Source organism: Ascidiella aspersa, chromosome 4 (genome assembly GCF_963924565.1).
Source record: "Ascidiella aspersa chromosome 4, kaAscAspe10.2, whole genome shotgun sequence".
Lineage (NCBI taxonomy): Eukaryota > Metazoa > Chordata > Ascidiacea > Phlebobranchia > Ascidiidae > Ascidiella > Ascidiella aspersa.
Genome location: NC_139450.1, coordinates 34,240,386 through 34,267,468, shown reverse-complemented (window position 1 = coordinate 34,267,468; position 27,083 = coordinate 34,240,386). Strand labels below are relative to the sequence as shown.

Below are 27,083 nucleotides of genomic sequence, written 5' to 3'. Positions count from 1 at the left end.
AAAAAACACAATGATATGCATTTATTCATAATCATTGTTATCACTTATTTGCAAGGGAGGGTTTGGTATTTTTGACAAACATTTAGTTTGCTATTGGCCTTTTTACAAATAAAACATTTCAGTTATTAAAATATGTAAACTACCACGTACAGTGAAATCATGTGTAAAATGTGGAATTGTATAGTTTTTAAATCGGTCCATGAGTGGAATTCATTTGTTGAAGTGTTTTATGAGTTTACACATTTTCTAGTTTTTTAATCTTAGTATTTTTTCCACAACAGAATCAGTTTATTCAAATTGGGAAAAACCTGATGATTCACTTATTTTTGCGAAATACATATTTTATATCATAAGTTACACCTTGCTGACTGATTTTAGTTTGAAGCAATGTATTTTTCAAGCTATCTTTTAGTTTTTCTGACAAACATTTTTTACAATGTAGTGAAAAAAATTGATGAAATAACAGTGTTTTACCCAACATTTCTTTATTCATTTTATGGACTTATGTTTTTATTTATTTATTTACCTGATGACGTTGGGTCTTGCTCCTCAAATAGCAGCGCATCGTCCCCATCTAGTGGTGGATCGCTGTAGAACGACGTAAACTTTACGCTCGACACCGCAGCAAGAACTGCACCCTGACAAGAAAAGATTAAAATGTTCACAAAAATGTTAAAAATGCTATAGGTTTGCATGCGGTTAATTAACAGTGAAATTGCAAAAAAGCAACAACCTCAGTTAGATTGTATAAAGTATGTGAAAAAACTATAACAACATTTTATTGCTGCTACTCAAAAGCCAAACTTATCAAACTAAATAATTGATTGTAAGCTGGTATGAAGTTATTAACATTACTTTTACAACACACAAAAGTGTTTTGAAAGATTAAACTTAAAAGACAAAGATGTGAATTAAAAATAAATGTTTAAACCTTCAGCTTTCTCCTTGCGTTAAACTTTCGCAGTTGTTCAACGGATTCTGAGAGGTGTACTTTTGGTGCGTAACGGTCACGTTCTTTAATCCACGGATGGTTCAGGCACTCGAAGACTGTGATTCGCTCGTTTGGATCAAGAGTAAGCATTCGTTGGATAAGATCTTTGCACGAAGCACTGATGTAGTCCCACTGTTTGGGATTCATCTTTAGGTAGAACAACATATTAAAAAGCTTTGTTATTACCATATTTGTCTGATTGTAAAATTGGAAATTAGGTTGCACTGTTTAATGACAATTTGTGCTAAATCTTTGAAGCTCTTGCACGGCCGTGCTTTATCATGTCAAAGTAAAACTGAAAAAAATTAAAACTCCTGAAGCAGAACCAGTAGAGTCTGTGGGCATGTTAGACTTGATTCTTTTTATAACTTTTTTGTTTTTAAGTTATTTATTTCTACTTTGACCTTAAAAAGCATGGTTGTGCAAAAATTTGTCAAGATAAGTTATGAAAAGTATAACATACAAACTTATTCTCATATATTAGACATATTAATATTGTCTTTAATGAAACTATTCCAACTGTACAAGGCACATAATACAAAAGCTAAGTTTTTAAGGTTTAAATAGTTTTTTTTAGAAGGGAAATATTCATCAGAAAAAGGAAAAGTTTATTTGGTGTTATCAAATAAACTTTTTTAAAAGATATTATGTCAGATTGTAAGAAACATAATTAAACAATGTTAGTGTTCTGTGTTTGGGCAAGCTATTAAATCCATTTTTCCGCATGGAACTTAAAAACAATAAATTTATTCCTCACCTTGTACTTTCCCTGTGTGATAGACTCAAACAGTCGTTGTCGGGTTCCATAGAAAGGTAAACTGCCGCTGACGAGGATAAACATCATGACTCCGCACCCCCAAATATCGACCGGCTTCCCGTATGCTTCTCCCTTCATTACTTCAGGGGCCATGAAGTGTGCAGTACCTACATTACCTGGAAAATACGGTGTGATTAATAATAACGCACACTCTGTTAGCAAGGTTTCAGTGTGTTTTGTAACATATTTCGATAAATTTTGCACTTTTTTGCAAATTGTGTGTTTTTTTATATATTTTTGTTCATTTAGTTTAAACAGCATTAAAGATCAAGTTACCATTATTTCATAATAAGTGGCTATAAAGAAGTTTAGAATTTGAGCAAACAACCTATTTGGTCTGATGTTTAAGCACTAAAAATAGTAGAGCTACTTTATGGTAAATCTTAAAATAATGGAATGTCATAAAAAATGGTTTGTTTAAATATGTTTTTGTCCCCTAACTTCTGCACAATACTTCACGATTTAAAAAAAAATATGTATAAAGGCATTCTAAAAGATAAAAAGCAAGACAGGGTATAGTTGTTATGGCTGTCACAATAATTAGCCATAAACAATTAACAACAGTTAATAAAAATAAAACTAAGAATACAAGGGTTGTAAATTTAATTACCGGCAATATAATTATAAAAAACTTTCAAGTTGTATTCCAGGTTTATCAAAAACTATTAAGAAAGGCTTTATTACTCATGCCATGGACAATGTCCTTTTTTCCTTTCTTTTAACGTTTTATTGCTTTTATCTTCACTTGATTTTTACACTGATGATGGCATGAGTTATTGCTAATACGTCTGTAAATTGCGAAATGTCGCTTTTGGGTAATTCCATGTCAAAGCAACCAACCTATTTAACCCATATGTTTTCAAAATTGCTCAAATTTTGTACATGTGTAGAGTTTTCCATCCTGATTACAATAAACTTTATTTTACCAAAATTTTTTGAGGGGTTAAAAAGTTATGCTGTTTTGAAATATTGGGCATTTTGTGCTCGCTGAACCGTGAAACTCATTGATTTTTACTCATGCAAAGTTCAATCTAGCCTAACTTTTTATTGGATTGGAGTTTTACTTTAAAATTAAGTTTATTTAAAAGATAATAACCTAATGTTAGATTTGTTACATTGTTTTGTTGTTTCAGCTCTAAGGTCAGAGGTCAAGTGCAGGTCAAACTAATGTGTATTTTAAAAATCAGTAAAGCGGAACCCAATTTAGAAGCGAAATATCTCAAAAGCGTTGACTTAAATTTTTTTGTGTAAGGTGTCTATGGAGAGCTTATTCCAAGTACTTTCATTTAAACCAGGTTTCATTGCTCCTTTCAAGGGATACCACTGTCATATGAGCTGTGTAACATGACCGTCTAAAAAATAGCATTTTGGTTCGAATTACAAATTTATTTCAATACAAAGTCTGAATTACATTATTTTTTCAACTACTAAACTGTGACATTTGTTTTTTAAATAAATTAATTTCTCAACATATTTTTTGTTTTTAAAATGTTTATGAAGAATATACTCCTCCAAATACTTTTTTAAAACATGGGTAGATAAAGTCCATTGTATCATATTTTTTTATTTCAGATTCATTACAAGTTGATAAATTCTGTAGTTTTGTGAATTGTTTATCTAAAATTATCGAAAAAGTACTCATCAAGTTATTGAAAACCCAGTTAATGAAGAGTTTAGTGCTTGTAGTGTTGGTTTACACACTAATGTGGATTCTGACTGCCATAAACTAACTATGGTAAAAGAATATTGGCCTATTCTATTTGCTAAACTATCTAAATTGTTGTTATTAATAAGAGCAAACTTATTGCAAAAAGAAAATTTGCTTGTATCACCATGCTTTTTCCTAAATAAATATGATCTGCCTCAAAAAGTCTGCTGCAATCCATTTAAATCACATAAAACAAATATTATGGCTAAATTACAAAAAATACAACTTGATTTTTCACAAAAAACTAAGCAAAATAATTTTAAGCTTATCCCTGGACAAAAAATTCTAGTAATTGCAAAACAAAACTAAAATTAATTTGTAGTGAAAATGAAAGCATTTCATCGGAATCGTCAATTGATACGAATGTTAGTGTAGCTGCCTCTAACACTAGTGACAACAGCGATTTATATCTTTCCACAAGTCAGCTTAACACAAGCCTACATGTGATTAGTCAATCCCATTAAAACTTCATAGCCTACCATCATCCAGCAAGATTGTATATAGAAAAAGGAAATTGGGCTCTATTTATCAAGATTTGAAGAAGAGGTTTTCAACTGCTCTTCCACACTTGGAAACTACTAATAGAGAAGAGAAGGCAAAATTATTGTAAATATGCAAAAAGCCAAAGATTTTGACAAACTAATGAATAAAATTCAAACCAAACTGGTTACAGAAGAATCCTACTCAGCAAAAGTTCAACTTCTAACCTTTTCTCCAGACTCTTGGTCTAGAAAAAAAAGTTTCAGAATTTTTTGGAGTGCCAGAAAATATGATGCGTACAGCAAAGAATTTTTTAAAATTTACGAAAGTCCAAAAAAAATGTACACCAAAAGAGAAAACCATTGCCAGCAGGAAACATAGAAAGAAGCTGTGCTGAATCTGTGGCAATGACAACACACGTATAATGCCAGGAATTAGCGACAAAGTTAGTGTTGCAACTAAAGTATATGAACAGAAGAGGTTAATACTGTCTACATTAAAGGAGTTGTATCTTGTGTTTAAGAATAAAGCATGGTGATACAAGCAAATTTTATCCTTCAAATTTTTCTTATAATAAGGCTCTTATTAATAGCAACGATTTATCTTTTATAGGTAGTTCAGCAAATAGAATATACCCACATTCTTTTACCATAGTTAATCTATGGCAGTCAGAATCCTCATTAGTGTGTAACTGCGAGCACTAAACTCTTCATTAGCTGGATTTTTAATAACTGGATGAGTACTTTTTCGACAATTTTAGATAAACAATTCACAAAACTACAGAAATTTCCATTTGTAATAAAAAAAAAATTTGTAATAAAAAAAACATGATATAATGCACTTTATCCACCCATGTTTTAAAAAAGTATTTGGAGTATACTTCCATAACCATTTTAAGAATAAAATATATATTGTGAAAATAAATTTATTTGAAAACAAATGTCACAGTTAAGTAGTTGAAAAAATAATGTAATTCAGACTTTGTATTGAAATAAATTTGTAATTCGAACCAAAATGCTATTTTTTAGACGGTCATGTTACACAGCTCATATGACAGTGGTATCCCTTGAAAGGAGCAATGAAACCTGGTTTAAATGAAAGTACTTGGAATAAGCTCTCCATAGACACCTTAACACAAAAATTTAAGTCAACGCTTTTGAGATATTCCGCGTTTAAATTGGGTTCCGCTTCACTGATTTCAAAAAAGACAAATATTCAACCTCTGCATGACCTCTGACCTTCAGCCTCAAATGTCATAAAAATCTAAGCAATAGGACCTTAAATTATTATCTTTTAAATAAACTTTATTTCAAACACAAACTTCAATCCATCACAAAGATACAAGATGTTGAAGTTGACATAGCTGAAAATCATGAATTTCATGGTTGACCGAGCACAAATTACCCCAAATTTTAAAATAACATAACTTTTTTACCCCTCAACCAATTTTGACAAAATAAAGTTTTTAATGATCTGGCTGAAAAACTCCACAAGTGTGGCAAATATAAAAGAAATCCAAGGTGTAATGGTTAAAATTTTCCTTTTTTCTGGTTGCTTTGACATGGAATTACCCTTTTATCAAATATTATGGCTTTTATATTTTTATTGAAATTACTAAAGAAACCTGTGTATTGTGTTCAAAAGGCTTTATTAACAACCACAACAATTTGTTTGTTAGCAATAGCAGGCAAGCATTTAGCTTAAAATGTGAACCCCAGTGAGCAGATTAAAGGTATTTAAGAGTTATGTTCAGAGCATGTATTACAACCACAGGGGTTTATATCTGGTGGGAAACTATGGCTGGAATGTAAAACATATTCCTAAGTCAACTTCACTGAACCTTTACAAGACAAGAAATATTACAATATTGTCTTTCAGCTGCATTATGGTGGTAATTTACATCGCAATGCTATTTCTTAAATCAGGTCTAAAAAAATGTGATTTTTGTGTTTGAGATTTTGTTTACATATGCAATGCTTTGCAATATGTTGATTGTTGGTGGTTATAAAATTTAACAAATCATCTTCCTAAAATAGGCTTAACAATAAAATTAGAATCATTTATACATTTCTGAATATTTCAAGAAAACAATCACATTTACAAGTGTATGCGCTGGTCAAATGGTACAATTTATGCATGACTTTGCTGTTTGGAGCATAATGGTTTGGGGTTGTAGTAAGAATATGAAAGCCCATACAGAAAGTATTCATGAATACTAAATAAAGAGGAATTTAAAATGTTTTCGTAACAAACGGCCTGCCTAAAACTGCCACAATAAAATTAGGAAATCATTTTTAGACATTTTTGAAATTAAAAAAGAAAACAATCAGATTTGCAATTTTGTGCACTGGTCAAACAGTAGATTTTTTGCTAAACAAGTAGTAAATGCAGTAAGGTAAGAGTTTGTAATTTTCTTACTTCCAGTTATGAATCCGTTGTCTTCGATCTGAATTGCCAAACCAAAACCTCCAAGTTTCACGGCTGCCGAGTTTTCCTTGGAAGCGAGTAGTACACAGTGAGGCTAGAAAAATAAAACACAATTATACGAATGTTTTCTTACATAACAACCATCTTTATCTTTGAGCAAGTGAATTGAGCTGTAAAATAACAATTTCAATTCATGGCATAACAACAGTATTGCTTTAATACCTGGTTTTACAAGACATGATATTGTGTCATTCCACATAGTTTTTTTTTAGTTTTGTGTTTAAAAATCAATTATGAAAGGTATTTTAAAATTTGAATACAAGGAAAATGTTTTTGGCAACTCAAGCAAAAAAGGATACCCAATGCCCTTCTTTTATTAAGATTTGTTACAAAATAAAACATACCCTGAATCCATTGTTTGCTGAACATAAAACATTATATTCTTTTATACATGTTTTGCATCCCCATTTATTCAACAAATCGTTTTTTGGAAGTTTTTATTAGTTATTTAGATCAAAAAAACAAAAACTTAGGATAGTAAAAAAACATGAAGGTTTTGTAAGTAACAGAGGTCCTATAATGATGCAACAATAGCAAGAGTAGTGGACCATGATAAAAGATGGACCTTGTACATTTGTTCAGTCAGTAAGGCAAGGGAGATGCTTTAGCAAACAACTAGATACAAAAGAATGACAAAATAAGCACTTGCTAAGCAAAAACATCAATTTCCTCATGAGTCACATCAAATGTGCTTATCAAGAAAAACTTTTATTTTACTGGTTATAACCTGCTGCTGGTTGATAATTTTGCAAAATGTGACCGTTTATTAAAATTCCCCACAAAAAACATCAAAAAAATGTATTAAATGTAATGGATCCACAATTACCAAGAAAAAAACATTTATTTTATTCAGTTTACACTACTGTTGGTTACTAATTTAAGCAAAATGTGGCAATTTTCTTAAAATAAAATCCAAAAACATACCTTCAAAACAAATGTGTTAAATGTAATGGTTTAAAATTTCAAACTAATCTATAAAAAATAGACATGGTAATATAAGACCAAAAAATAAATAAACTGCTGTAAAATCCTACATAAAAAAAGAATCCGATCTTATTTATTACAAATTGTGTGGTCAACCAAGCTTCAAAGTATAATACATGGCATTAGAAATACTGATAAAACCCAACTTTTCGCCACTGCTTTCTTAATATTAATTATTAAAACGTCTGGAGCACATTTGAAAATTGCTCATGGAATGTAAAATTACCGGTAGAGTGAAAATCACCTGGAAATAAAGACTTGAAGTTATAGTTTAAGTTTAAATGGTGATGAAAATTAGTTGAAAAGCTTGTTTAAAAACTAAACCAGTCTTTTTTCAAGCCAGACAAACAAATTCAGTATTGTAATTTGTGATTCATAAATTTAATTAAACTGACCCATAAGTGTAATTATACAATGAATAGCAAATTTGAGTTCAATAAGCAAAAATAAATCAACACCATTTCCTAAAAAGTTACTTGATCCAGCAACGTGAGTGAAATATTAATTTGCTAAAAACTGAAGCAATTTTCAATGACTCATCAGCTTTTCAATAATGTTTGCTTGAAATATTGTTTGTTAAATGTACAAACCTTAATATCTCTGTGAACAACATTTTGCTCATGGCAGTATCTCAACGCATCAAGAATCTGGCGCATGTAATGGCTGAAAAAAGACAACAATAAAGAAAGTGTTGAGTATTAGAAAACACTTACAGAAGATTAATTTTCATCTCAAAACCATTCCATTAACAGATGGAGTAGTAAATAATTTGAGTGACAGCCACGGAATGACTGAGGTAGTAAGTTCAAATCTCATCACATGCTTCTCTAGTTATGCCATTGTATGTTTGGAAATCCTTGAAAGAAATGTTCTGTTTACTGCTTTAAAGTGTTATAGTTTATCTTTGTGAGTGTTAGTCATTAATTAAACTTAGATAGATTTGGATAGGCCGAGTGACACACATGTAATCTACATAGATAAACAAATGCAGTCATCCATAACAAAAAGCGCCCAATTAAAAATACCATTTTTACAAAAATTTAAAGAGTTAAAAAAATCACCCAAAAACTGGTTTCAAAACTAGAAAAAGTCACAAAGCCAACATAAAATCGCCAAGAGTTTTTTCCCACATAGAAGACCAATTTTTAGCTTGCATGTCAAAGGGGCATTAAGCCACATTACAGCAACCTCAAGAGACATAAATAGCATGATCTATGCGGCATTTACATTCAATTTTCCCACAAGGCAGTCAATTAGGGTTCATGTTTAGAACGGTGAATAGTGAATGTGATTTAATTACATTACAAGGCCTATAGTGTCAGTGACAACAGGAAATTTATAACCACAGTAAACGCCCTCAGAATGCTTGTAAGTGTTTACAGCCTATAGCTTTTAAAGCAATTATTTTAATTATCAGGGGATATATTGTTGGAGAGACTAAATACACCAAATGTATATCTTCATTTTATATGCGTCCCCACATTTTAATACTAACATTACATATAACACAAAAAAATTTCTCTGCAGTAAATCATAAAACATTTGAATGAATAAAAGGAAAATAACATGAGAGTTTTTAGGTTTTTTTGTTCAAAAGTCATATTTTTTTTCAAGGCATCTTTTTATAACATATATATTATATATGAAAAGGCTAATCATAATAATATCAAAATATAAAAACTGAAAATGTAAAATGTTTGGAGTAAAAATGAAAAGCTTATCATGAATTAATTTAGGGGCATCCAAAGTGGAACTTACAAGTTGGAACTCATTCAAAAGTAGAGAAATTGGTCCCATTTATCAGACAGCAACTTAATAATTCAATTTTTAATGTACAAGTCAAGTGAATGGTAGATAAGTATTTATACTTTGCTACATGTTGAGCAGTTTAGTAAGTGCATAATGTTTATTTTTTGTTCGTGCTGAAATTACAATACACAAAGTATATCAAGAATCAGATTCAAATACAAAGAGGAACATGATATGAGATTAAAACAACGGCTTTTGACAGGTCTAAAATATTGTTAGACTTCGTTGAAGAAATTGTCCCACCCCAAGTACACAGGCTTTGCGAGTTATTTATAATTTAACATAATCCTAATCTACTTGACAAACCTGGTGACGGCTTCACTGTACACAAATCCCATGTTGGCTCTCTTGACGATCTCAAAGCACAAATCAGCCCCGTCCATGCTGTAAGAGTAATGTGTATATGTGAGCTGCTTAGAGCCACTCTAATTTGTAATTATAAAGCCATGCAGTTGAAATAAAGTAAGCATTAGGTTTTGATTGGCATTTAAACCATTTTTCAACTTAAAGGGAAAAATCACTGTCAATTTTAGGCAACTAAGTCTAAGGTTATTTAAACAGCTATTTTCACTTTATAAATCACACTTATATATTTTTAATATTGTTTTACTTTAGTAGATGCAGATTTAAAAGTATGTTATCATGTTATTAAGTGAATAACATTGAACTAACTTTGTATGGCAATAAAAGGTATATTTATATTTATGTTTTGTATAGTTTACAGACCACATTATCTATGTGACTATGACTATAAGTAAACAAACTAATATTTCACAAAAAATTAAGATGTGATAAAATAAATAAAAAAAAAAACTATTTTTTCTCAAAAAATATTATATAGAATATATATTAATTTTTTTTAATTACTAATTCCTTTAAATTGATTTTCAAGTTGGATATTGAGAACTAGACGGATGATATGTATCACATATGTGTTATGAAGTGCACTTACTACTCAAACACCATGTAAAGTAGACCATTAGAACTGTAAACTTCCAACAGCTCTACAACATGAGGATGCTTAAGCTTGTGACAAATACTTGCTTCGCGTTTCAGATCTACACAAAAGCATATTAAGTGTTATAACATGTCATTCGCTTTGGTGGATCAAACAAAAAAATAACAACTGCCTTAGAATTTTTGACAAGCATATTTAAAACTTTTTATTTAGAATATACTTTTAATCACCTAATTTTTTTGCACTTGCATATTGCAGATTAGGTTGTTTGTTATTTAACTTTAGCAAAAACAAATGTCAAACACCATAAAAAAGATATTTTAATGATCATAATATATAATAAATACACAAAAGTTGCCTGTTGTACTTATAATCCGGTATGCAAAAACCAAAACTAAGCAACGAAGAGTTTACACAATAAAGCTAAATCACAATTTCTGTAAATTTTCTGTTATAATCAAAATGACAAAATGATGTAACTACCATGAGCACTTAATCCAGGGCTTGATGTAAACTTTGCAACATCGACTATTTTAACGGCGAATTGTTGTTTGGTTTCTCGGTGTACGCATCTTTGCACAATGCTGAATGGACCTCTGAAAATACAAAAAACATAACTGTTACAATCGTGTTAAATATATAAACAAATGCTAAAAATGCAAATAACTAGATAAAATTGAAGCATGAACTTGCAACACAATTTTATGACAAAAATAGGACTTTTTAAATACAATTTAGAGCATTTGTTAGATTAGCTCATTTTTATTATTATTATTCTGAAAACGGTCACAAATGACATGGTTTAGAAAGAGAAATAAAGTAAATTTGTTTTGCAATTTGCACTTTCTAAATTTATAGCTAATGCTGAACAAAATAATCAATTTAACGACTTTGTGGCAACCCTGCAAGAGAATTGAACATAATATTTATGAACGTTTATATTGCTAACATTACTTGGTTTTGGGTGCGAGTTAGCGTTTGAGTTCGGGTGAGTCAGGTATTATCATTGTATTTATTTCTTCCTTGCCATTTTGATATTGACAACTCATTCTGTTTTGTAAAAAAGTGGTAGCATTCTAGACCAGCGCCGATATTTTTTCTAAATGCCTATATAAGCAGTTCATTGTTATAACACTTCCTGAAAGTTGGGTATAAATTTTAATTTTACAGCAAAACTTACTTTCCAATTGTTTCAAATTGTTGGTAGACATCTTCAAATGATGGTTCCTCTTCATTCATTTTGGACAAGTTTCAACCACGATTAATTAAAATTAAATTTCAGAATTGCATCATGTGAAAAAACAAATCTGCAAGCATGTTTTATAAGTAAATAATAGACAATATTAACCAAACATTATGTCAACTACATTTTTATCTAGATTATATTGTCAAAATCTTGCCTGACAATCTGACATTTCAGTAAGTCTGATATTTTCCCGTGCAACATCTTAAAACTTAAATGAAAAAATATTGTTTTAAAATACAAGTTACTATCATTTTGCAAACTAACAAGATACGCATTTTAGTTGTCAATATCATTTCTAGTTTGATCAGAGTGTCGTATCTAAACCCCTAAACACGGTAAATTGCGACATCAATAAACCTTTTAATCTTGTGATATCTTTCGACAGGAAACCTTTTTATTAACATAAAAAACACATTAAGTTACATCGGGTGCCTAAGCATCTTGTCACAAATGACTACTCTTTAGCAAGAAGTAAATTGGAATTTTAGCTCATTTTAAACCTTCTATTTTGAACCTAATGAATAACCTTAATCGTAAATAAAAAACACCATTATTTTCAGTTAAAATATAAAAAAGTTTTGTATTTTGAGCAAATTTTATCTTTTCGTTAATTTACTGACGTAATAAGACCTATTTTCACGCTTGAGTGCACTTTGTGTCGTCGTCAAAATTTCAAGGTTTACGAAAAGTTAAGTAAACAAATATTTATTAATACGAGAAATATAGAGAACATATATTGAATGCAAAATAATTGAATTTTGAACAATACAAGACTTTTATTGGTCCAAGAATCTTATTCGCCCATTGACAAGAAGTGTTGTCCAAAAAATACTCACGACCGATAAAGTTGTATGACATATGGTCGGCTAAGAAAAACACATGTGATGTTATTTAAACATGAATGTTGAAGAAATGCACTTGTAGCAACATAATTTGTTTTTGTGTTGCGTCTTGGACTTGAATACGTACCATTTATTTTATTATTGAGTTTTTTTAAAGCATACAAGAAACATTACATTGCTACACGCATTTTATGTTGATGTCAATTTTAAGCTTTGGTGGACAGGACCTTTTGCGTTCAATTTTGCAAAACATACTTCTAAGATTACAATTTTAAATGGAACGTTTTCTGATACTGCTTACATTCCTTTTTTAACTACGATAAACACTATCACAATTGTGAGGTCAGTATAACAAATTTTGGTTTTTATGGTCCGAAAATTAGATTTTCCGAACAAATCTTGTTTTGTTTGTATTTATGTTTACCAACATCTTATCCATCTCTATAGCACATTTTATTTATATATGCATAAGCAAATACTTATTTTTAAACAGCATGACCAACTTCGAAACTGTGCCCGATAAAAAAATTAAAAAAAAGAAAAAGAAGCCAAAGTCTGATAAAGTTGTTGAAGAAATCAAACTTCACGCATCTGAAACCAATCCTATTGAAGATAACAATGTGAAAGATAATATTGAATTAAAAGGTGTCACTAAACTAAAAAAGAAAAAAGGTAAAAAACAAAAAGAGGAGCTGAAAGAAAATAAACAAGAGATTGGTTCTGAACCAGTTAAAACAAAAAAGAAACGAAAGAAAAATAATGATAATCTAAATGTTGATGATGTAGAACAAACCAAAATAACAGAAGAATCCAATAATAACGACATAGAAGAAGAAAATAAAACTTTTATTAAAAAGAAAAGTAAGAAGCAGAAAAAATTAAATCAAGCCAATGAAGAATTACCATTAACAGAAAATAAATCTAAAAAGAAGAAAAAAAAACGGAAATTAGAACTTGGTGACCATGTTGTATCTGAGGAAATTTTAGAAGATCCACCAACAAAGAAAGCAAAGAAAATTAAGGAAAGAGTTCATGAGCAGAAAACTTTAGAGTTGGACACAAAACCAAAGAAGAAGAAAAAGTCAAAAAACAACAGCGCTTTAAATGGTATAAATGTTGTGTAACAGAAATTATTACTGAAAACATAGATTTGTATGTTTGTTATTGTAGGAGCTATTCATTAAAAGCTCTCTGACATGTAGTTAAGGCTAAGGGGTACTTAAACTTGGGTCTATTGACCCCTTGGTGGGTCTGTGGACTTGAAGGCCTAATACAAATGTTGGTGTATAATTGAAATAAATGTAGTTTTTAACAGAAAGCAGTTAAAATGTAGTTAGATTTAATTTCAATTTCTAATTTATTAGATTGTTTTGTGATGTAAATTTATAGTGTCATCTCTAAAAAAATAATTGTTAAAGAGTCTGCAGTGAAATAGTCTTAACAACTCCTGATCTAGATGTTTTAACAAACAGATGCAAAAGTGACAAACCTAAATGTAGAACCCAAAGTTGAACAATCTCCAGTGAAAAAAAAGTCAAAAAAGAAAAAATGGAAACAAGATGTTTCAATTGCACAAACAGATGAGGCAAATCATTTGGAAGCTAAAGAACCAGTATTATCAAGCAAGACAAAAGAAGAAACAAAGATTACTGGTAATTTTTTTTAATCTTCTGACAATGTAGTGTTTTTGTTGGTTGGTAATATAATAATATTTATAATACAGAGAGTGTTTTTCAGAAATTGAAAATCTTATAACTAAAGTTTAAACTACTTTTATTTACAAATTATGTTTTTTAAACAGAGGTACAATCAACTGAACAAGACACAAAACAGGTGACCATCAAATTGTTCAGCAACGCTTAAAATTAAATTTATAATTAACAAGAGTTTTATTTTTGCCAAAGTTATTGTAGCTAATTAAAAATATGTAGTTGGGGTTGTTTTTTTTATTTCCATATTTTTACTTTGCAACAATAACTTTGGCTGATAAGAAACTTATATTTTTTGTAAGTGCATGTTTTCGGTGAATATTAACCTAATTTGTTTAAATAAAAAAGCATTTAAGTTGGATTAAAAATACTTCTATATTTGTAAAAAAATTGTACAGCAAATATAAAGCTTAGTGGTATTTGAGCAGAAGTCTTTGGGCCAATGGACGAGTGGAAGTTTGGAAAGCTCTGAGCGAGAAAATAAGTTTTTCCGTCTTCTTGGTGGAATGAAGAAACAAAACGCAAACCTGGGTTCGAACAAGTTTTCAAAGTTGGCGATGAGCTTTTCGCAAAGCAAGAAAATGGATGATGCCTTGGAAGAACAATACAATAACACCCTCGCGTTTAATTTAAAGAAACGGACAGAGAATAATAAATCAAAAGGACTTGGATTTGTAGAAGATCCAGCCAAGGGAAAGAAATTTCACATTGACGTAAATAAATCACAGTCGGTGAAATTTGATGATTGATTGGTTGTTTTGTTGATATGAAATTATTAATACAACCCATTTAATGAAGTGTGTTGAACATTTTCTGATAAAACCAAATTGTAATTTCTAGTTATTCCGTTTAACAATAATGCACTAGTAATTTTTTTTTTGTAAGTAAAGTATGACAATCTTACCAAACTTTTAGGTGGTTAAGACATATGATTAAATTACAAATTGACTAAAGTCATTTGGACAAAATATTTATTTTATTTAAAAACATTTACCCAAGTCAATTCATTTTTATATTTAATTTCAACCTATTGACTTGCTTCAATACAACACTGAAAGCAATTATAGGTAAGAGACTCACTAAAAATGTCTTTAGTGGTCCAATACTGGCCAAAGGGACAGTTATTCCTCTACGGTTCACAAAACCAAATCACTGCTAAGAAGTTTACAATAGCATCATGTATTAAATACGACAACCGCTGAGAAGTACATTACAATCAATGACAAATAATTGCTGACAGCAGTAAAATAGACAGCTAAAATTAAGAACCCAGTGTTCAGGAATTGCGCAAAATAAATGGACTGAAAGTACAGCAGTGAAAGTTTTTGGGAGTCTACTTTCAAAAAGTTGCTACAATGAACAAACAGATTACCAGTGTGCATTCAAATAGTTAAAAATATTAAGAAAATCCTGTATAAGTTTCAGGTAAAACTCTGTTATCAGGATGGTTTCGGGTGCGTGTTAGTGCAAAAAAATTTGATCTAAACCAGTGGTTCCCAACTAGTAAAATGTGCAGGGAGTCTGTGAGCAGTGCTGCGGGGTCGGTTAAAAACACGTTGAGTGCAACTCTGCCCGAAAAATGAATCCGAGTCGACTCTACAGCCTGTATTTCATGCATTTACTAAAATAGGGTGGTCACCTAGAACAAAATAAATTGATCGGGTTTGCGTTTTGTTCAAGTCAACATTTACAGTTTATGCTAGTGGGTTGTAAATATAATTCGACCAAAAATTTTGCTAAAATTAAAGAGTCGTTTGTTAAGGCTAGTCATTAAACATTTGGAGAACTTAAGTAAATTTTTGTAAAATACCTTGCAATAATGTAATGAGTTTTAAACATAAAAACGACCAAAAAAATGATTTTGCATAAATATTAAGGTAAGTAACATACAATTATATTTGCCGCAGTTGGAACAAAAACGTGAACTTTACACAATGAAAATAAAATCGTGATATGCATTACCTTGTGGTGTCTTTAGACCTGAAACTCTTTGTATTTCGACAACCCGGAGAAACAACTTCATTTCAAGGGGACATTTTAATAAAATAGTGTTTATAGGTGGTAAGTATGTTTTATGTCAGTGTTTCTCAACTTTTTTTTCACGGCGACCCAAAAATCAAGCTTGAGTATAACTGCAAAGCTTTGCCGAACCCAGTTCTCTTCACTAAACTTTTTAGCTTTTGGAAATGAAGAAATTATCATTCATTAGTTCGATTTATTTAATATGAGTCACGTTTTTGTATTGCTTCTGCATTTTTTTTTAAGTTTTACAGAATTTTTTTTAATTCAATTTCAACATATTTAACTATATAAAACTACTGGAGTCGGCGTTCAGCCAAACCATGCGGCCATCCAAATTTGGGTCACGAACAATGGATTGAGAAACGCTGCTTTAGGGCCACGAATACACAGACCCTGTTTTACAAAACTTTGTGTTATATGAAGAAAACCTCGCTCAGAATCAGCCTTTTTGTGAAAGCAGAAACAGGTGTTATGTCATAGCATCTAAAAGGCCAGTAGGTGTTATGTCATAGCTTTTCAGTGGCCAGTTTGTGTCATAGCTTCTGTATTGATACGAGCACTACAGTCACATTATCAGCACTTCCTTTCCTCACAGCCTCACTTGCAAGTCGGTTGCAAGCAACTTCGAAGCGATGCTGCTCCAAACTCTTGCTACTGCCCTCTGCTGGCTGGACTGTGTTGTCCTGGAAGGAATATTGATCAATATCGTGGTCCGGGAAATGTATAAAAGCGAGCCCTATATGGGCTTTGATATTCATTCTACATCTAACTACAACCTATGGCCATTATCTTGAGATCATTTGAAACGTTTACAAAATGCTATTTACTTCTGTATGGATGATTCAAAAATATATACATCTTTGTTATATACTTCGTGGAACCTAAAATTCAAGATTTCATTGCACTTTATCTTCATATGGTGCCACCTGGTTACCCTATTTAAAATTAGACAAATACGTACATTAACACAATTACTTTTAAAGGTGCCTTTTTTGTAATCGTGGGCAAAAAAAAACATAATAAATCCAATTCAAGTGATTAGTAGCTTACCTGCAGTACATTAAGCACGAACTGTATTGCTTGGTCAGGGTTGTAGACTTTCCACAATCCATCACAAGCAAGCAGAATAAAGCGGTCGTTCGTTCCAAGCTGACAACGCTTCACGTCAGGAACGTTTATGACGCCACAACGCTTGTATTGTCCGTCACCAATCGACCGCGATACTTCGAGGATACCAAGGATTCTGCCCTCCCTGATGGAAATAAGGTAAAGTAAACATGTGGTTGCAGTGTCCGATAATATCGGATCGCGGCCGATACCACGTTGTAGAATTAGTTGGTGATTAAAGTCAAACAAAGGGTGGTCAAGGAAAAGTTGAAAAAACTAAAAAAACGTATTTTGGTTTACTTTGCTCGAACGGAATATCTTAAAAAAAAAATTATTACAAAACTTGATTCTAGGACGATATATGCATTTCTACAAATAATTGTTAAATTGGCCGAGTTAAAGCTAGCTCTTACATATCGCGCCGACTTAACGGAGAGAAAGTTTCGTTTTTGTTTGCCCACTTGCCCTTTTAAAGTAATAGTTTTGGCTCAAAAAACAATGGTGATGGTTTATGGTAGAGCTAATAGGATTATCACATGAAAACCTTAGGTGTTCTTTTAGGAGAACGCCTGAAATGTAGGGTTCGTGTGGCCCACAAAAAGCGGGATATTAGGCATTCCTAACTGGTTTGCTGCACAATGCTCAATTGCTCAATCTATTAGCTTCCTGTGGGTTCCTAGCAAGGTAGCGACGTCAAATTAGTAAATAAAACGTAAAGGTTGATTTTTAGCGAAATTTTTTTCGGTGTTTATTGTAAGCCGTAATTGTTGGCCAAAAGCAGCTTCAGAAAGGTTAGATCTCAGTTGTTGAGCATATATGTGTGTGCAACCTTCATTGGCTTATTTTTACTCTTTATATGAAGAATTTTTGCCGACGGGCCGCAGTTTGTCCACGCAGGTCTGAGTAAACGGTAGCCCAATCCCACCCAGCAGTAGCAAGCAGTGTTAAGGTAAGCAGCGCATTTTAAAGCGGTAGACACAATGCTGAATCTACCAGCTTCCTGTTGGCTTCCAGCAAGCTATCGACGTGGTTTTTCGCCGTAGTAACCCACCTTACGCTTCCGCCAGCTTTTTGTATCCTCTGTCTTTCCTCGTAGTTGCTCGGGCTGTGGTCTTTGCTTAACGGAATCGAAATGTGCTTTTTCGACTCGGCCTGGTATCTGCACAGGATCGCCTGAAACAAAAACAAAATAATTCACTTATTAATTAATTATTAACGTAATAATAAATTTCAAAGCCAAAAAGGTCGAGTAGATCGACAGCATCTTGATTAAGAAGTTTCGATACTTTGACATTTATTATCAAGCTACATTACAGATCCGTGCATAGTGTACCCAATTCTCAACGTGTTTGAGCAATAATGGGTTAAAGCAGCGTTTTTCAACCGGTGCGCCGCGGCCATGGAAGGCTGTCAGGTGCGCCGCGAGCAAAAGGAAAAAATAATGTAGGTCCTATTATATAAAACATATATTTTTTACTTTCCTATTAAGCTTAGCTCATTGATTCCACAAACCTTTCAAGTAAAAAAATGCAATAAGACCCACAAAGCAACAATATCTAAATCAGATAATTAATCTATAATAGGCTACCATAGTAGACCTATTAAGACCAGCGACATAATAACGCCAAATTCGCATCAATGACCACGACAGAATAATATTTAAAATAGTCTAGATAAGACCTAAACATGTCATAACAAGTCCAAAATTAATCGGAATAAGTCTTAAATGGACAAAATAACGTTTTTAGTCTTAAAGGCTGGAGTCCATTTAAAGATATGCACCTATAAAAATTGCAGGCAATTTAAGAGAAATACCGGTACAGCTCAAAAATTTCGCGCTCGCTTCGCTCGTAAGGTGCATCCCACGTTTTCATACGTCTCTAGGTGCGCCCCCAAGTAAAAATAATTAAGAAACACTGGGTTATAGTAAGACGTAGTAAGAGTATCTCTAAGAGATATTTAAAACGTTCACAAAATGCTATCTATTCCTGCATGGGCATTGATGTTCCTAATACATATAACTACAACCTCCAGCCATTATTTCAGGATATATTCGAAATGTTCAAAATGCTACCTACTTCTGTGTGATGGGATTTGGTATGCCTGTGTCAACGTGTTGTTCCTGGAAACCGTTTTGTTACTGTTACTCGTTGTATATCGTGACATTACAAAAAGCATTTCTTAGTCGTATGACTGCCACCTGACTGTGGTTCATTTAATAAGAAAAAAATAGACAAATAAATCTCTATTCATTTTCGTCAGGGTGAGAAGGCACTGATTCTAAGTAAAAAATTATATAATCTTTAAGGTGATGTTAACCGAAGAACAATACATCTATAAAATAACCAATAACAGTACAATATATATTATATTAGTTTAAGGAAAAACCAAAGGTTCTAGATTAGGATGTCCAGTGTCAGTTCTTATGTACTTATTCTTTTTTTTTGTTTTCTCAAACAACATGTCTCAGGCTCTTATATTTCTCACAGAGAAAATTCGAACGAAACACACGATTAATTCCAGTGTTGTAATGACGAAAGTCAAAGAGTTAAGAGAGTGGCTGAACTTTCTAGTTTATATTTCAAGTAAAACATTTCAACCTTACTATCACCCAGGTTTGCGATGTAGAGCGTATCGTCAAGCACAAGAACACAACAAGCTGTGGTTCCATCCTTCCAAACCGGTTTGCTGAAAACAAAGTAAATTGATGAATTCAGAGTTGTTTAAAACGCTCACAGGTCAGTAAATATTCCACGCTTTTGAAGAGGCACAAAAATGAAGATATGTTAAGTGCAGAAAAACTATTAGGAATATCGAAGCTCATATAGAAGTAGGTAACATTTTATGTTCGTTTCAAATATCTTTCTATTTGTTTTCGTTTATAGAGTTATGCGAAACGTTTAAAATGTTACCTACTTTTATGTTGTCTTCGCTATTCTCACTATGAGTTTAACTAAAACCGCTATTCTCCCAAGAAAGAACTATTGTGTTTAAATATGAAAGCTTGATAAAAATTGACTTTTGTTCTAAATTTACTTTGAATATAGAAATAACTTCTACATTTTACGCTTTATGTAAAAGTAAATAAAAATTGTTATTTTATAAAACTTTTTGACTTTTATATTATATTTGAACTTCGAAAAACCCAGGTGTTTAGTTTAAAAACTGTGTTTTGGTAATTTTGTCAAAACTTTTTTAATTAGGACTGACAAGTTGAGATAAGAAGAAATGTTTAAAGTCTGTTTTTAGCTTTCAAAAACCTTGTTCTTACTTTTGTGAAGCTTCCTTTAGGAATTCCTCGTCGACTCGCTTAAACGATTCCAAAATTTGCCGTTTCATTTCTTTGTCAAAATTGTTCGAATCACCTGCAAATATTTAAAATCAGTAAGTTTAAAACAATGCAGTACATAGCTGTGTTAATGTTTACATTAAATATGATTTCACAGCAACATGGCTCTCCATTTAAATGAGTGCTATAAATGTTTCAAAGATAAATCAACTATTGAAAGATAAAACACACATTCCAACAGTTTATCCTAAATTGATGGATTTTTGGCTGCACAGATGCTGGGTATTTCAAACTTAATGTTGTTGTTTACACTAAATGGAAGTTATTAGTAAGAACAGAAGCTCTATTTATTTAAATACATTTATAAGATAAACCACACTTATAACATCCTATGTGTAAATGGACTACTTTTTTATTGTATATATATGCTGAGTTTTTTAACCTTAATGTTGTTGTTTACATTATATCGGAGTTATTAGCCACATCTAATATATCTCTCCATTCTTATTTAGATGGGTGATATAATTGTTTAGATAAATCAAATATTATTAAAACCTCTTTTCAACAGCTTATGCTAGAAAAGTATACATTTTTGCTGAGTTTTTTAACCTTAATGTTGTTGTTATCATTAAATAAGAACTAATAGCGACATAGCTCTCCTTTCTTAATCTAATAGCTTCTACAAATTAGACAAACAAGATTAATTAGGTGGGCTGCAATTGTTTGGATAGATATCTTAGTTAGTATATATACAAAACAGTACATTAGCCGCACATATTTCGGAGTATTTTACCTTAGTTAATGTTGTTGTTTACTTTAAACAGGAGTTATTAGCCACATTCTTTACAAGTTACCTTTTGACAAACATTATAATAATAATAAACAAACCATTTTTCACAGCTCATGCTAAAGCGGTTACATTTTGCGGCACATATGGCTTTTTTAATGTAATTGTTTATTATAAATAGGAGTTTTAGTCATAGAGTTCTCTATTATTCTTTACAAGCACATTTTTGCTGGGCATATGGCAAGTTTTTAAACTTGGGCACCTCTCAATTCCATGGTGGGTGGGGTGTCAGGTTATGATGTGATTATATGACACAATAGTTGTGATGTCTTGCCACTGCTTTACTAGGAAACGTGCAGGCAAAAAATACTTAGGCAGGAAATTGCTTTGAGGATGCAAAATTCTGAAAGGCATGCTTTAAAATTTTTTGCCGCCAGGCAGTCGTTTAAGGTTTTTTGTTTATAGAAAAAGTACTGTGTGTCACTAAATCTCGATTTTTTTATATAACTCAAATTATATACATTATTGTACCACAAAATGATACTGATTTTTTTACATAAATATACCTATTAGCTGAAACTATATACATTATTGAAATATATTAGGATTTTAGGGATGGTTTTGTAAAAAATGTAGTGCTGATTGGTACAGTACCACTGTTTTTTTATTTCAGCGAAGAACACCAACGCATTTCTTATAAATCCAAATTGCAATATGTGCGTCTTAAATTCACATACAAGTGCTATTTTCTTGAATCCAATTCCAAATAGACTTGTGGGCTTATGGTTTAAGATTGCAATAAGGTGTTAAGGAATTTATAAAAGTAGCTAAATGGTTTAAACCAGTGGTTCTAACTTTTTGGTTCTGTCAAAACCTTATGGTTTTTAGCTGAAATTTTAGTGCATTATTTCTACGATAAAACTTAATGTTTCAAACAATAAGTTAACTTTACCCAACTCCAGAAAAAAGTTTCTGCCAGGGGTGCTCAGGGCACCCTAAACACCCAAAACTTAACATTTGAACAAAATCTGATTAATATTTTTGTTCCCCAACCTTTTGGAAGCGCTAGTTAAAGTTCTAAATAGATCTTTAATTTATTCAAAACAGTGTATGGAAATGAATAAAGATTTGAATCAAAATAGCTCCTATAGTAGTTACTTTTGCTCCACCAACCTTTAGGAAGCAGCTTGGCGAGGTGGTGATGCAACTTCCGAGCACAATGCATTGAAGCGCGACTGCCTCCGTGTCCGTCAAACACCGCAAAGTAAGCTACTCGACTCCTGTGAAAACATAAACTGGGTGGTGACTATTGCATGATGATGTAAAAACACTAAAAATAAACCAGTATTTTAGCTGATATATCATCATAGTTCGTAATAATCAAACACTTATGTAAAAATATATATTGGGCTGTGACTTTTGCATGGGTATTTGAAAACACTAAACAACAAATATAAATTTAGCTGATATACAAACATAGTTCAGGTCAATAAAAAATATTCAGAATGTTATAAATAAATTTGAGAAGCAATAACAATAAATTACAAAGGCTTTTTTTGATGAAAGCAACTAGCTAAAACAGGTATAACAATAAATAACTTGGGAGGTTGTATTTAGCTATAAAAAGCCTACAAAGAAACAAGTAGCATTTTGAATGTTTTAAATATCTCTTTATTCAATTTCAACATGGAGATAGTGAAGAGATATTTGAAATATTCAAAATGCTGCCTTCGTCTGTATGAGCTTACAATGCAACTTAATTTATAAAATTAAAAAATGCTTCGGACTATAAAAACAATTAAAAAATGCTACTGTTTGCAAAATTTTAAAATAGTTTTTGTTGAACTAAAAAGTCGGTACTTTTTCGGTGTTAGTTGCTTAAACATGTCAGTACAGTTGTTGATGAGAACGTGTGCATCTTGCATGTCGTCACGCTCCCCTTTACGTTCTGCTGCGTAACTTCGTAACGTTGCAAGGAACACTAAACAACAAAATTCACATATGTTCATTCGGTAGTGTATATAATATGTGTATATAAGTCTTATAATACAAACCAGGAGTCACTACACTTTTTCATAAAGGGACAAATAACTCTTAAAGCCTGGCAATCGCAGGCCGGATTTAAACTCAGGTATTTACCATAATTGATTGATTTATTATACAACATATCACACATTACCTAAAAAAATTGTAAAATATATAATAGGCTGTTTTAAATAGTCTTTTATTTTTTAATTTTATCAAAATTTGGCTTAGTTTTACAGCTGACAAACATTAATGAAGTACTAATAACATAATTAGGGGCAGGTGGCAAAAATTAAACAGGCAGGCCAGTGCAACAAACATAAAGATTTCAATTATATATTTGATTTTCTTGCATTTATAAAAATGATAAATCGCTGAGACTTTAATTAATCAAGTTTATTTTGAAATCAAAAACCAAAAAGTTTGTCTAATATGAAATAAGTAATTAGTTTATACCATTACAAAGCTTTGGCTGTTTTGCATCCTGGATTTCATTCTTGGTGTTTTCAGTGGAAGATCGTTTTCTTGAAGTTGCTGAAAATATTAAGAAAACATTTTTACCAATGTTGCTTTGGAAATTTTTAATTGACCATAGCAGCATTGTGGTAAAATTTAATACTTAAACAGATTATATATGAAGAACTACATAAAAAATACCTTTAAAAAACAAAAAGTTTGACAAATTTTATAACAACTAAGATTAAAATACATGTAACCAAAATTTATCCATAGCCTACTAAAGCACCCTTAAACTGTTGGAAATCATTATAAAGTTTACAAAAAAACGCAGAACCTGGTTTTTCATTGTGTGGTTGGGTTAGCGTTGAATATTTCTTCTGGGATGAATGTGGCATTGAAGCCTAAACATTAATAAAAAAATAAAATTAAAGCACAAGCTTGGTAGGTAAAAATGTAGAAGATAATTTACTTACGGAATGGTGACCAACTGGATGCTGACCTTTAATAAAAAATACTTTTACAGAAAATATCTTTAGTATTTTATTTCTATTCATTCAGTGTTTTATTAAATTAACACTTTGTTTTATTTAATTTGGATAATTTAATTATGTTTTACCTTTGGTTAAAATAAATTTAAACAATGATTTATAGCAAACATAAAAGTTAATATAAGAATTTACGTGACATAACTTTAGACCAACATAAAATATAATAATGGACTAGAAAATTATAGCCTTAAGTTACATGTGGAAATTAGCTACATTTGTTTGTCTAAAAATACATTTACACTTTTAAAAGCGTTGTCTAAAAATTAAAACAGTATAATCCTGAACTAATTGCTTAAATAATTACATTCAACGTAATTAACACAATTTAATTACCTTTGGCAGTGTTGGAAGAATGTACTTTTATTTCCGGCGTTGATTGATGTGAAGTATTTGGCGGTGGAAGGTCGTTAAACAGAGACATGACCTACGCAAAACGAAACTGTAACGAGAAAAAACTTTTTGGCGCTGGTTAAGAATCCTACCACATTTTTTCACGGAATGTTGCGTAGAATTTTTAAACACGCGACGAAAAAAAATTCACAACAAATAATAACTACAGCTGGCCGAAGCACTCAACCGGAACATTACGAGACAACGAGTACGATTTCTATAAAAAACTATTTTTTGGAGTAAATTTCGTCGAAAAATCTTTTAGGGTCAGTTTAGTTTTATACGTTCAATTAAATTTGTTTTGTAAATTAAAAAGAACCGTGTTTTTGTTTGGTTCAAGTAATAATGCTACAATTGGATTGGGTAATGTATTTGTGCATGTTAACTTAAAAAATGGACTATCTCTATTAGGGCTATGAACATTTAGATAAAGTTCCCTGGAAAGAGTATTCCATAAACACAAAAATTTACCGTTTAACAACAATTTATGCTTCTAAACTTTGCTATATTGCAACCAATTTGTGTTTTTAGCTAAAAAAACACCTCAATCATGACGACTCGTAGCGGTAAGTTGTGTTAATTTGAGTTGTCGCTTGATGTCGGTAAAGAGCACGTTGGTAGGTGGCGGCAGAAATCGACTTTGAACAAGAAATTTTTACAAGAAACGTCAGCTGTTCGAAATATGATGCAAAGTCAACAATAAAAGAAACAAACACGGGTTGACCGGGTGAGAATGTTTGCTAATTAAATGTCCTTTCATTCTTTGCAAATTTATATTTTACATTTACCTGTGTTTTGGCTGTTTCAACATCAATGCATTTGATGCAATACTTACTTTTTTATTTTATTGGTTAAGTTAATGCTACTAATAGGTTCGCAAATTAAAGAAAATATCCAACTATGAGATTTAACCTTTATTATATATATAGCCAAACGTTGTACTTTTTGTTGTTGTTTAAACTTTTATTGTACTTGTATTTAAATTGTAATTAATATTGATCAAACCAGCTGTTTGATGTGGAATAGGTTTTGTGAACACTTTTTAAGATAAGTTAACTTTAAAGTCCCTAATGTAGAAAACCTCTTATTAAGAATAAATAAATCTCTCTTAGTTAGAATACTGAGTAAATTAGCACATAATCATCATTTTTGGATTCGTCAAACTGCTCAATATTGGGATTTATGTGTTAATTAGGAAAAGTATACGTTTTCATATTAACTTTGGACCAATTTCCAGATTGTATATGAAAATATAACAAATATGTGAGCCCTAGGTATCCGAAAAGCTGCCATGAAATGGAAATACTTAATTGATATAGTAAAATACAGTTGTCTTATAAATCATCAATATGATAACAAGCATTTACTTAATTTTTTGGATTTGAGTATTTGTTTTAATCTTTTCTTATAGGCATCCTAAAATAATCCCAATATACCACTGTGTCTTCCAGTTGTTAGTAATATAATAGTTTTTAAAATAGTTTATAAATCTCAGTATGTTAACCGCCAAACTTAACAATAAAGATTTAGTACAACTTATTTTATGTTCATCTTATATTTTGTATGGTACAGTTTCTGTTAAAAACAAAGCTACTTAAAACAACAATGGTTTAAAAAATTAAAACACTACTATGTACAGGGCAACCTGTACATATTATTATATATTTGATGTTTGGTTGTTATGAGCATATTTGTTTAGTCTGTAAACTTGTATCACGATAAAGGTGCTGTATGTTATATTAACATTTACAAATTATATTCATCATGTGTTGTAAATAAAATGTTGTATGCAATAATACCGAATTACAAAAATGCACCGACTTATTATTGTTATTTATTTGTAAAACATTATGCAATATAAAAAAACTTATGTTTTTAATAAACATAATACCACTTTAAAGCAATACCTGATAAACCGAGTCCACATGAACAACATAATCAGCAGTTTTACTAATTTATTAGTTGGTGCCCAACTAACAATCTTATTAATATCATACTCTTTTTAATTAGCCTGTGTTTTAATGCATTATGCTTAAACCTCATAGATTTTTAAACAACAAGCAAATGCAGTTATAATTAAGTTTTATTATTCTTTATTAAGTTCTTGATAAATGGTGTTTATACAAACTGCTGCGAGGTTTTTTTTGTGGTCTCTCTGTAAATAGTCTGTTATTTACACAATAACTGCAGGAAATGGTATTAAATATATCCACTTAGTAATAGCTAATGGTGTTGCAATAAATTGACTGTGTGGTTTAATGTTCACATATTAGATTTACAGTCAGAAAATCAATTACTTTTTCCATTACACTTAAAAGTTGTACTATGTCATGCATTCATTTTTATTGATGTGAAACATAAACCACAAAATTTGTCTTAATGATATAAATTAACCATTTAATTAAACTCCCAATGAACCCAAAAC

At 31.1% G+C, this 27,083-nt stretch overlaps 4 protein-coding genes across 6 annotated transcripts in view; 2 read left to right on the top strand and 2 right to left on the bottom strand.

The window, feature by feature from the left end:
- LOC146157640 (peripheral plasma membrane protein CASK-like) overlaps positions 1-11,543 on the bottom strand; it is a 28,776-nt gene extending 17,233 nt beyond the window's left edge. Inside the window, exons 1-9 of the mRNA XM_083387039.1 lie at positions 11,415-11,543; positions 10,718-10,830; positions 10,229-10,334; positions 9,583-9,660; positions 8,058-8,130; positions 6,415-6,517; positions 1,749-1,924; positions 932-1,138; positions 527-638 (exon numbers count right to left, since the gene is read on the bottom strand). Coding sequence (XP_083243165.1) covers positions 527-638; positions 932-1,138; positions 1,749-1,924; positions 6,415-6,517; positions 8,058-8,130; positions 9,583-9,660; positions 10,229-10,334; positions 10,718-10,830; positions 11,415-11,473 — 1,027 coding nt within the window. The 5' untranslated portion in view covers positions 11,474-11,543. The remainder of the gene's footprint in view (positions 1-526; positions 639-931; positions 1,139-1,748; positions 1,925-6,414; positions 6,518-8,057; positions 8,131-9,582; positions 9,661-10,228; positions 10,335-10,717; positions 10,831-11,414) is intronic.
- Positions 11,544-12,816: 1,273 nt separating this feature from the next.
- Positions 12,817-14,804, top strand: LOC146157639 (uncharacterized). Its single transcript, XM_083388355.1, has 4 exons — positions 12,817-13,429; positions 13,795-13,974; positions 14,124-14,155; positions 14,460-14,804. Exons 1-4 carry the CDS (start codon positions 12,817-12,819, stop codon positions 14,778-14,780), a joined length of 1,146 nt encoding a protein of 381 aa, XP_083244481.1. The 3' UTR covers positions 14,781-14,804.
- Positions 14,805-15,200: 396 nt separating this feature from the next.
- On the bottom strand, positions 15,201-24,751 carry LOC146157638 (integrin-linked kinase-associated serine/threonine phosphatase 2C-like). 2 transcript variants are annotated; one of them, XM_083386958.1, is made up of 12 exons: positions 24,602-24,751; positions 24,194-24,219; positions 24,055-24,121; positions 23,718-23,795; positions 23,097-23,217; positions 22,410-22,516; positions 20,432-20,525; positions 19,761-19,848; positions 18,212-18,333; positions 17,104-17,305; positions 16,552-16,736; positions 15,201-16,519 (listed from the first exon to the last, which is right to left on the bottom strand). In XM_083386958.1, the coding sequence occupies exons 1-11, from the start codon at positions 24,687-24,689 to the stop codon at positions 16,587-16,589; spliced, it is 1,143 nt and encodes a 380-aa protein (XP_083243084.1). In that variant the 5' UTR covers positions 24,690-24,751; the 3' UTR covers positions 15,201-16,519; positions 16,552-16,586. The 2 variants fall into 2 exon arrangements, with proteins under 2 accessions (XP_083243084.1, XP_083243083.1); XM_083386957.1 differs by having other exon boundaries at positions 15,201-16,736.
- Positions 24,752-25,327: 576 nt separating this feature from the next.
- Positions 25,328-27,083, top strand: part of LOC146157637 (zinc finger protein castor homolog 1-like) — a 68,805-nt gene continuing 67,049 nt past the window's right edge. For both annotated transcript variants that reach the window (XM_083388548.1, XM_083388547.1), the window contains exon 1: positions 25,328-25,385. The gene's annotated coding sequence lies outside the window, so the exon portion shown is untranslated. The remainder of the gene's footprint in view (positions 25,386-27,083) is intronic.

Excerpts from the sequence above, each read along its gene's own strand:
- LOC146157639 (XM_083388355.1), top strand. The coding sequence starts at position 12,817 with ATGACCAACTTCGAAACTGTGCCCGATAAAAAAATTAAAAAAAAGAAA. Across the intron at positions 13,430-13,794 it reads AAACAACAGCGCTTTAAATG|ATGCAAAAGTGACAAACCTA; the intron begins GTATAAATGTTG and ends TTTAACAAACAG. Across the intron at positions 13,975-14,123 it reads AGAAGAAACAAAGATTACTG|AGGTACAATCAACTGAACAA; the intron begins GTAATTTTTTTT and ends TTTTTTAAACAG.
- LOC146157638 (XM_083386957.1), bottom strand. The coding sequence starts at position 24,689 with ATGTCTCTGTTTAACGACCTTCCACCGCCAAATACTTCACATCAATCA. Across the intron at positions 24,220-24,601 it reads TTCTTCCAACACTGCCAAAG|GTCAGCATCCAGTTGGTCAC; the intron begins GTAATTAAATTG and ends TTTTTATTAAAG. Across the intron at positions 23,796-24,054 it reads ACCACACAATGAAAAACCAG|CAACTTCAAGAAAACGATCT; the intron begins GTTCTGCGTTTT and ends TAATATTTTCAG.